Here is an 11,671-nt window from a genome sequence, read left to right as displayed (position 1 = left end):
CTGTCGGCCCCTTCAGTGTGTATCAGTGTCACCAGGAAAATGTCCAGCATGCTCGATTATCAATCTAGCCCTGCCCATCGTGAAATAGAGAATCAGACAACAATGACTACAGAGTGTTGAGCAGATGAAGTCTTGAATCTAGTGAGACTGGTCAAAAATAGCATCCAGTTAGCATCCAATTAGTATCCTTAATTCCCAGATGATTAAAATGTGTAATTAAAAGAAAAGGTGATTTTACACAGTGGTAAACATGCCTCTGTCCTAACCTTTTTGAAGCGTGTTATAGCCATCAGAATCAAAATTGGTTTACATTCACAAAATAAGATTAAGTTGGACAGTGAAAACATGGGAATTTTTTTCTGTGTACTTTAGTCATTTAAAGCGAATGAACAAATAACATTCTCGATTTTATGGCATTTCACAAAACATCTCAGCTTTTCTGGAATTAGGCTTGTACATGTTTAAACATATCTCAAATTCTCTGAGCTGCCTCACTGTCACTGCTGATTATTAGATGTAAGAATTAACAATCACTGAAGTGCAGAAGTGTAACTTGTCTCACCAGTGATTCATGTTTTTTTGTGTCATTATATATATTTATCCAAACTCTCAATAGCTTGCTCTTTTGAGTATTGACTCCATTCATATGAAATCTCATCCCATCTATTGAATGTTTTCCCAAAGTACTTTTTCAGATCTTTCTGAAATCTGCACACAAACCACTTCCAGTACGGCAGCTCAGAGAAGTCAGGGGTGATGCTCCATTCTGCATAAACATTTCCTGCATTTCTGTATTCTCTGCATAGAAACCACTGGCCAGTATAAAACATTTTACTAGTTCTCACTAAATTTGTGCAAAAATCTGCACTGAGACAGTTTGTTTCATCATAACAGCTACCAGTGAGCCCATCCACTCGATGAAAAGGAACACTGTGATCTCCAGAATGGTTTTCTATTGTGTTGGTGCAGGTGGCTGCACAGAACGGACACTGAACCCAGCAGCACTGACAGAGATGATCAATCAGAATCTCATCTGGTCTGTCCTTCTCTTCCAAATTTACAGGAAATGTATCTGTGCTGAATTTATGCTGTATTTCAGATGATACTGAACCAATTTCCACACTTATCACTTCTTCTAGGAGGTTGAAATTATCAACACCATCATGACTCACTCCACTGAGGTCTTTTACAGAGAAAATCAGCACATCTGAGAGCTGCAGTGTGAAATTATCCAGCCACTTCTGAACATCTCTGCTGGTCGTGTTGACCACTGTAGTTGCTCTATGAGCCGCTTCCATGATCTTTTTTGTCAAGAGTTCAGTGTTCTCCTCCATTTGGGGCCGAATACTCTCTTCAAACTTATCAGTGATGTACTGATTGACTTCATCTCTGATGAAACTCTTTAAGTGGTCTCTGGGACTGTGAATGTAGTTCATGTATTTGTCAAAAATTTCCTGTTCTGCTAGAATCTTGAGAATGTGTTTCTCTAGGTTAGATCTGTTTCCATTTAGTGATTCACAGTTTGTTTTAATTTCATTAGTCACACCTCTGGCAATGTTTTTGTAGACACTTTGTTGAATGGGCTCTTTCAATTTCTGACAAATGATCTCACCAAAAATGGCAGCTGATGTTGCACCATAACAGTATTTCTGAAAAATGCTATAGTATACTTCACGCTTCTTTTCAAAGTAGAAAACTGGATCATTGGCTTCCCTGAATCTTCTGTGTTGTTCAGTAATTATCTTATTTTCTCTCTTACAGATGGAACTGACCAAATCCATGTAAAATTCCTTTGTGAACACATAGTTCCTGGATCCTTGCTCATAATCTACTACTCTGGCTTTGATAAAATCAGCAAGTTCCTGAATGTAGGTTTTGTTGTAGCCCATCTTTGCAATATTATATGACAAGATAATTTTGTCTGCTTGTTGCGCAATGTCATTGACTAAGGTTCTAATTTGGGTTTCAACCTCAATGTAACCAAATTTCTGTTTAGCAGATCTGAAGGCATTTTTATCATGTCCTGTAATTCCACTGGATTTCTTGTACTGTACATAATCTGAAAAATTTGGCACAGAGAGAATATCCTTGCTGTCTCTCCAGGATTCTACAGGGCCACTTTTATAGATGTCACTGAGGAGTTGTTTCATGTCTTTTAACACATGAATGTTTTTGATTTGAGGAGTTTGAAAAGTTTCTGTCTTAATCTTGTTAACACACTCTTTCCAAAAGGAATCAAACTCTTTTTTCAGGATTGTTTCATCATTGGCTTTGTCTTTAAGTTTTATTGCAAGTTCTTTGCTCTTTTCCAAGAGAGTATTTTCATGACGTGTCCTCTGAGCATCAATATCTTTCTTTATATCTCTCTGCTTAAGAATCTCGTTTAACTTTTTCATTGTTTCCCTCACAATGTTTTCCCGAAGCTCTTTGATTTTGATGTAAAATGATGATTTCCACTGTTTAAGCATATCTCTATCGTTTTCTTGTTTAAAGAAATCTGACATTGACTTTTCTACTTCTCCACTTTTCACTTTTAGTTTTTTTTGAAGATCACTTTCTGAAACCTCATCAATTGTTTCATTTTCTATGTTGTTGTGTAGTTTGTTCTCTATATCCAGCATGGTTCTGCGGAGACTCCAGGACCACTTGCTGTAGTCTGTCTCCAATTTTCGGTATGTTGCAATTTCCAGAGAATTTCTGAAGCTGAACACAAATCGTTCATTCAGTAAAGCCTCCCAGAGATCATTAACACGACCTTTTAGGTGTGTTAGCTCTAAGCCATCTGATTTCGAGGCATGACTAAAAAAGGTTTTCTTGAGCTCTTGGATATTTTCACAGTATGATGGGTTCGGTGGTGCCATTGGTGGACTTCCTTCCCAGAGCTGTGCAAAATATTTAACATCTTTTTGTATATCAAAAGTAATAACATCATTGAAACATTCTGCATCAAAGACTTCATCTTTAGCAGCAAGTTTTGTCATTTCATCCAGTGTCTCCTGCAGCCGTCTTCTTCCCACCATGTTTTTCTCTCCAGCTGTGACTTCCGAAACATTCTGATGAACAAACATGCAACTGGGAGACAGATTAACCTTCTTCATCCTCATGAAGGCCTGCACAACGATCTGAAGAATGTCCTGCAGCTCTGATGGGCTTTCTCCAAAGATATTGATCAATGTCAGATTACCAAGACCAACAACAAATGTGGCCATTTCATTGTCCTGATGTCTAGTTGACCTTCCAGCCAGTTCTAGAGCTCGAAGCCCCTCAGTATCAACAACAAGAATATAGTCAAACTTCAGCTGTTCTTTTATCTTCATCTCCTCTGACACTCTGACCAGCTGCATGAAAGCTCCTCTGGTGCATCTGCCAGCACTGATGGCAAACTGGAGTCCGAACATGGCGTTCAGCATAGTGGATTTCCCTGAGCTCTGAATCCCTAAAACTGACAGCACAAAGACTCTCTTATCTCCCAGTTTCTGGATAAGTTCTTGTAGAACAGCAGTAACCCAGACCAAAGGAACATGAGCAGCATCTCCATCCATCAGCTCCAGTGGAAATCCAGAGATCATCATCTCTGCTGCAAGACTCGGGAGAAAAGTAAAATTACATGGAAGGCCTTCCTTGTTCTTATTCACTGATTTACATGATTCATAGATCTGACCGATTTCCCTCAGGATGTGCTCCAAACCAAAGGTTGCAGCTTGAAGTTCTTTTGATATCTTATCAAGTTCCATTTGTTCATTGGACAAATTTGTTGCCATCTGATGCTCAAATCTGTCATTGTTCTCTTTCAGTTTTAAGACCTTTGACCATTTTTCATCATACTTGTGATGTAGAGCAGAAAGGTCAGCAGAGGTATATTCATCCAGGAAAATTGCGAGCCATTTCAGAAGAAATGTCTTCTCATTTGGAGATTGTGAATTAATTTCTGTGATAAACAACTTCATGAACTCACCAATATTCAACACATGCTGCTGTTCACGGATTTTCTTCATCTCTTGTTTCTGTTTTATATCCATTTCTGTTTCATTTCCCTGAGATCGATGTAGTTCTTTGTTCTTTTCACACCACTGATGCCACAGTTTCCCCTGAGAGGGCAGAAATGACTTTTTGGCATCTGTCAGATCTTTTTTCTTTAGTAAACCCATCATCTGCTGGGCTGCTTCTTTCCCTCTGCTGCATTCATCATCAAGTTTCTCATCTACTCTGATATTTGGATATTTTGAGTATTTCGACACATCTTCAAGTCTAAAAACAGAAGATGATTCTGATGATACATACAAGAGACATTCATTAATAGCTTGTTCAAGTTCTTCAGATATATCTGACTGATTTCTGTCTTTTAATCCAATTTTGTATTTTCCACTCCTCATCTCAGTTACTCTATATTTATCCTCAGTAAAAAGACAAATTAGTGGCTTTCTATCCTTGTACAGTTTTTGCATCTGTGCTGCATATCTGTCATTTCTGTCAAGTCTTGGTAGAATAACTACATTGACTGAGGCCATTTCTGTGAGGATATGCAGCTGTTTCTCATTGTCTCCTGCATCACCATGAAGGTTACAGAAAGCAATACATTGAGTGAATTTATCTGTGTCTTTTCCAGAAGGGCAGTACCAGGCGATCTCCACCACTCCGTCCATCAGTAGTCTGGTACTGCTGCTGCCTTTACAGTTTCTGTGGAAGAACGTGTTGTGTTTCTCATTGATCAGACTGTTCATCAGCTGAGATTTGGATGAGGTCAGTGAGCCAAATCTGAAGAAAGACACCATAGGTGTTTCTGCCTTCCAGACTGGCTGGATTTTACTGATGGTTTCATTTTTGGTATCTTTCATCTTCCAGCTCTTGTTGATTTGTCTGAATGTCCAAAGAGGAAACTGAATCTCTTGTGTGAATGGATCAGGAACAAGCAGAGGCACAGCGTACTGACACTGAGACAGTTTAGTCACCATCAGCTGCTTCAGCAAACTGTCAGCACAATGAAACACGGCCATCTGAACATCCATTGGGTGAATAGCACCTTTTCTGCCAATCCCTTCAGTAAACAAAGATATTTCTCTGAAAATATCAGCATCCGTCTCATCTTTAAATATGTCTATGTTTCCTTGTTGTCTTTCATGCTGCTTAGTGGTGTCTATAGGTTTAATGTATCTTGCTCTGTAGTTCATCATCAGTAGTTTTTGTAGGAAAGTCTGAATCAGGTTCTCCTCAGCACAAGACTCATGAGACTGTAATGAATGTGCAGTTAATTGAAGAACATCTGTAGCTCTTAGCTTACAATGATGCCTGTTATCAAGCTGGAGTCTTTGAAATAGATGCTGTACTTTTTCACTGATTCCACTTCCTTTGCTTTGATCCAATCTTGCACCATATTCTGAATGCTTTTTAACTTTTGCCTGAGAAACAAAACAGCACAATTAAAGAAAGTCTGCTGTGGAATAGAAAGCAATGTAAGATTTATTCTCCAAGGGATTTCTAACATCCTTCTACACTTGTACACTACTGAACAAAATCTTAAGACCAGGGGAAACATTACAAGTATTTGCATTTTGTGCTGGTGGATCGTAACCAGGTTGTAAATACTGCTTCAAAATCAAGCGTAGCGCTAGTTCTGGCAGGTCACCAGGGCCACTGCTGGCCAAATGGTTGCCCTAAGCAGTAGCAGTATACTTGTTGTGCTGGAAGTTTGATCTAAACAGATTCCATGTTTAATGTTTAATTTGATTAAAGAATTGTACTCAATAAATAATTCAATCTCTAATGGCAGTATTTCTCCTATTCACTTTATTAATGGTTTAGAGCTCCATCTAGTGGCAAGTTTAATCTTATTTTATATTGCAATTCTGGTGTTCAGGTAAATCAGGAAGTAGTGAGTGCTCCATGGTGCAGCAGTAACAATGGCTCTCTTTAAATCACCAAATATTTCCGTAATCTTTAACCTTGCAACAGCATCACTTGTAAGTATTTATTTGATTTATATTAATGTTCATTATACCTGTATATAAATGTAAACTGTTAAGGTCAAAGTGACTTATTAATCATTTTCACTGAGCTATCGCACGTTCTACTTTAGCGTCCTATGGCTGTATTGTGTATTTACATAAGTAAAGGCCGTGTGCATTTCCAAGCATCACAGCATATTATATCTGTGAATGTTGTTTTGCTTATGTAGATTTGTTAATTTTTGGACATTATTCTTTAATGTGTTCATTTGTTTATTTGTAGTTTCATTTGTAGAATATCTTTAAAGATATGTTTTTGGATGTGAGGAAAATATAACCTTATTCAGTGTTATGTGAACAATGGATGCTTTTTTTTTTTTTCCGGGGCAGCAACTGAGCTTCACAAACATGTTTGTTTGTTTGTTTGTTTGTTCCCGTCATTACGGTGACGAATGTTTTATAACAAGGTACATTCTGACTCTGGATTTGCACATTGTTTGATACTAAAATACGGAGCAGTCCCAGCGGTAAAGATCCCCGTCATGACTTGGGGCTGCTGTAAAACTGCATCAAAAATCTGTGATTGTTGCCAGTCGGCCCGTAAGTGCTCTTCAGCTCCACCCACGGCTTGCCTCCAGGAGCTCGGCTGTTTTCGGGGGGAGAATCGTAAACTGTATCTTTCTTTTATAAACCTGATTAAACTGAAGACTCTTTGGAGATGTGAATGATGCAATACTACACTATAGGCTCTCAAGATTAACATGAGATTGGCCGAAACTGTGTGTTATGTCCTCTTTAACCTAGTCAAGTCGCCTTTATTTTTTAGTACTTACAGCACAGATTTAAGCAGCAGAAAATAATGACCATGGTACAAATGGAATCAGTTCTGCTGTGGCGCAGCTCCAAGAGAAATGGTAAACGGTCGTTGTTCAGCTGAAGTCGTCTGCTCCGAAAACCTTGGCTGCTGACATGCTGCTTTGCTGCCAATGACTTCGCAGGCAGCGTTTGTTCATGAAGGTCATGAAACTGATATCGGACATGCTTTTGAGGCAGCTTAAAGGTTCAATGATTTAGAACAAAATAGAACGATGTTTGTTGAAGCAGTTATTTAATTACTAGAAATTTAACTTATTAATTACTAGTTTGCAAAACAAACCAGCACAGATTCAGCTTCATAAGGAGCTAATATCATCTTGTTGTGATGTTGGGTGCCAGAATCGACGTAACACAGCCTTAGTGACCCAAAATTAGAATTTTGATCACATACCTGCTGCCACTGCCAGACGAAAAACCGACTACAGCTGTGGTTAAACGCGATAAAACGAGCGGACTGGACGGAAACCATCATCAAAAATGCTCGTGTTTGCAGCGCACACTTCTCATCAGAAAAGGTTAAAGTATTTTCTTTTGTTGTTATGGGCGCATCTGAAGATTTCTTGCATCTCACAACAGTCATGTATGAAATAATGTCTGTGTGCATGTGTTTTAAACAACAAACTAACGATTTATATATAATCATTTGTAATTGTATATATTGTTGTGATTAGTTGTGGCTGGAATAATAATGTAGCTGTAAAAATAGTTGCCTGCTGAAATTGAAATGTATTTACACATTCATCATGACTAGATAGACACGGTGAGTTTGTCTTTACTATAGATGTTAGCTGTGATCCACTCATAGTAACAGTCCTGTCAGATCGTCCATCCTTTGATTGAGAGTGTAACGTTACAGGTCGGCCGATCTGGTTTCGTCTGTTAAAGTTAAACTTTTCGACCCGTGTTGTTGCTCAGCAATAGCATGGACGCGATGCTGTCTGGAGGTTTGGCAAAAGAACGGCGGGCGGTGCTCGGGATGGTGACTGAGTAGATCGGACGTCACATTTTTACGGAAGTCACAAGAGATCGTGAAAAAACATCCACTTTATGCAGTCTGTGTGCACTTTACTGTGGACTGACTGATTTGAAACTTATATGGTAGTTACATAGCCACTAGATCTCTGTTATCATGAAAAAAGCCAGGAAATTTCAGTTTTGACAATATGGGACCTTTAAGGCTTTGAGATTTTGCTATCAGTTTGTATTGTATTCAGTTTTGTTTTGGGGGGGGGTTATCGCTGCTCTCCCTGCTCTCATCCATGCTAGGCTGCATGGATGCGCAGGGAGTTCTTGCCCAGAACAGAAACATACCGCCAATCCAAACTGTATGCTAATTGTCAATCATCTTTGACGATAGTGGTCCTGACAGAAATCAAGTGTAGCGTTAGTTCTGGCAGGTCACATTAGTCAAGCTTGCATCAGCTGACTCTCAGCTGATCCCCATCTACCTATAGGGATAGGACACATATCCAAGCATCCATATATAAGGTCTGTCAGTATTATCAGGAGTTTTTGCATTGCTCAATAGCGAATTACCCTCCTCCATCCCCAACTCCTCCTCTGTCAGTCAGGATCCAGCCTTCTGTTTCTCTTTTGAATCAGACTAATTCTAAAATGTGTACATGCAATTACTGAACTTTAACAATATCTGTAATACTTTTGTTGGTTCTGTTCTGTTTAGCCTGGATGGTTATCGCTGCTCTCCCTGCTCTCATCCATGCTAGGCTGCATGGATGCGCAGGGAGTTCTTGCCCAGAACAGAACCATACCGCCAATCCAAACTGCTAATTGTCAATCATCTTTGACGATAGTGGTCCTGACAGAAATGCCAAAAGAAGAAGAAATGCCATGTCCTGCCACGTTCAAAGACAGAAAGAATTTTTGCCTCTGCCATCAGGAGATCATGACAGTGTGACTGCTTGAAGAAAAATGACATGAAAGCCATATTTTTGCGCAGACTTTAACTTTTTAAGGCTATGGTCTTAAACTTTTGATCAGCTGATGAATAGCCTGTTTGAGTTTAAATGCAGTTTTCAATAAATTGCTTATTGTCTTTTTTGTCTCTTGCTCCTGTTTCTTCTTTTGGCATTTTGAAGCAGTACTTACAACCTGGTTACAATCCACCTGTGTGAAATGCGAATTCTTGTAATGTTTCCCCTGGTCTTAAGATTTTGTTCAGGTGTATTTTTGCACTTCACTTAACACATACCTCAAGTTTCTCACTTGTCTTTGTTGTTGTATATTCCATGCTGTTTTTCATTCTTTCAGGTTGATCTTGTAATAGAAAAGGTGAGAGAATATTAAAATGGAATTATATTTGTGATAAATTTGAAGAAAATCTTTGAATAAACAAAAAATGATGTTTTATTAACAAAGTTTGGGAGGGGCACGGTCAGATAATTAACCCGGCCAATTCATCATCAGCAGTTACATCGTCTATCTCAGGGTTCCTCAAATCTTGCCTTGGAGGTCCAATCTGCTGCAGAGTTTAGCTCCAACCCTGATCAAACTCACCTACCTGTGATTTTCTAATGATCTTGAAGACTCTTGATTAGCATGCTGAGGTGTGTTTGATTAGGGTTAGAGCTAAACTCTGCAGGAATGGTCCAGATTTGAGGATCCCTGGTCTATCCTATAGGCTCGAGAGTCAATCAGATCATCATCAAGTACATCGTCTAGCCTATCAGCTCGAGGGAGAACCTCTCTAAATAGCTAAACCGCCTTACCTTCATTCTCTCTACAGTCTTTCAGCATCCCTCCTCCACCCCGACTTCTCACCATCAGCCCGTTCCTACCCCAGCAAGGGGAGGAGCACTCAGGGGGAGCGCTCTGGGTCCGGGCTAAATACCGAGCTCGGAGCCCTCTCCCCGGACAGCACGCCAAATATGTATAACCTTTACTCTGTTTATTATATGTAAGTGTGAACTCATGAATATTATATTTATTTTAGGTTGTAGCGGGTGTGGTAGTCTATTGTTGTTGACAGTTTGCTCGTTCATCATAAAGGAATGTATTCACCCTATACTCAGTCTCATGTCGTTCTAAATCTGTATGACTTCTTTCTTTTTATATATTTTTGTTGTTGTTGTTGTTCTGGACCCCACTGACTTTTAAAATGTATTTATTTGTGTTTCAGAGAGGAAAGAACAGTTTGGAATGACATGAAGGTCACTAAACGATGTAATGTAAAACGTATGTAATTTAACAAAACAACCCATGTATACAAACATATCTGAGTCTATAATGGTATAATTTGAGATATATAAATGGAAATGTTAGAATAGGGTCAGAGGCAAGTAAAAATGTCAGAGATATTAAACTAGAAAATTAAATTAGAAATAAAACTATATTCTTACTGTTATGATCATTTCCTCTTTCACTTAACGCTGTGTTGTACTTCTCACTGGTGTAGCACTGCTGTTTATTATCAATAAACAGTTGCTCAATTCTGTTCATCAGGTCTGTCATCTCTGACTGGTTGGTCATGTTCTTGCTGCAGGTGTGATATCTTCCACCACATTTCTCAATCAGCCGCTCCAGAGCAGAGTTTTTCTTCAGATCATCTATTATAGAGTCAGACTCTTCCAGGCTCTCATAGGTGAAGAGAATCATCACAAACTGAAGTGCTCTATCACCAAATACTCTCTGAAGCCACTCAATGCCCATCTTATCAGCATCTGTTAACTGGCCCAGTTGCACAACAAAGATGAAGGCGATGATTTCATTTTCATTCACTAGTTGACCAGTGAGGGCATCCAGGTCAACTGCAGTTTCATGTAAGTCAATCAGGTTTTTTACAGAGACACAACGTCCTGATATCTTCATCTGCAATGAAACAGTCCTGGATACTGCTAGATTTTGAATATTTGGTGGTATTTCGCCAAGCAAAATATTGTCACATTGAAACTGGACTGCTGCAGAGTTTCCAAATAACACAATGGTCAGGCTGTGATCTAGAATAAACACAAAAGAACCATTCTCAGATTCATCGATACACACTGCAACATAGAAGTAGTCACATTCAGCAATGTGATTAATCAGATGTTTTTGTTTTCTTACCCATTCTGCTGAGTAATAGATCAAGAGTGTCAGACAGTTCAGGTGCTCAACTCATCACGTTTGGAGTTACTCCTGTCTTCAACAGCCTGTTCATTATCCTGAAAAAGATACTGTAAATTAATTATACTTATTATAGGCATACTTTAAAGTCTACTTATCTAAACAGCTCACTTTACATTTAGCTTATGTTCACCATATGAGTGATGTAGAATTATGACATGATACTCATACAGAGTTGAACTCTTCATGCTTATTGTCATACTGTGCTGCCTACAAACCCACAGAGACGAAGATGAATGTATATAAAAGCCTTTTAATTCAACACACGGGTAATTCAAACACAAGGTAGCATGAGAACAACACAGGGATAACATAGATGAAACTGGATAAAGGAAATACAAACGGAACTGTATTAATAACTAGACCAGTGTTAAGGAAGCTACTCTTAACACTGTAGCTTGACCAACTATAGCTACTCCTAAATTAAATTGGTTAAGCTACATTCAAGCTACCCTTCCGAAGTAGCTAGCTACACTGAAACTACTTTCAATTTTTATTATTATTATTTTTATGCTTAACATGACAAATAACTGAATAATTGTTCATGAAGAATCATAATGAAGTTATAAGTAAAACAATGAAATCATAAGTAAAATATTTGGGTTTTAAAAAAAATTTACATCAAAATTGTAATGCAATAATGATTTCAAACAGTAGGGTGAATTCAGTTTGGTTGGGACATTTTTTTACAAGTCATTTCAATGGCAAAAAGTCTCCAATTTGTTTGCTTTTGT

The 11,671-nt window shown here is 38.5% G+C and overlaps 1 protein-coding gene across 1 annotated transcript; it reads right to left on the bottom strand.

The window, feature by feature from the left end:
• Positions 1 to 587: 587 nt before the first annotated feature.
• Positions 588 to 10,881, bottom strand: LOC306875271 (interferon-induced very large GTPase 1-like; the record flags this gene model as incomplete). The annotated part of the gene is made up of 4 exons (XM_079425744.1): positions 588 to 5,396; positions 9,028 to 9,092; positions 10,175 to 10,771; positions 10,878 to 10,881. The coding sequence occupies 4 exons, from the start codon at positions 10,879 to 10,881 to the stop codon at positions 588 to 590; spliced, it is 5,475 nt and encodes a 1,824-aa protein (XP_079281870.1).
• Between the last annotated feature and the right edge of the window lie 790 nt (positions 10,882 to 11,671).

The sequence above is a fragment of the Barbus barbus genome, assembly GCF_936440315.1.
Source record: "Barbus barbus genome assembly, chromosome: 9".
NCBI classification, from domain to species: domain Eukaryota; kingdom Metazoa; phylum Chordata; class Actinopteri; order Cypriniformes; family Cyprinidae; genus Barbus; species Barbus barbus.
Note: the sequence above shows the minus strand (reverse complement) of the source record. Positions and strands in the feature narration are given on the sequence as shown.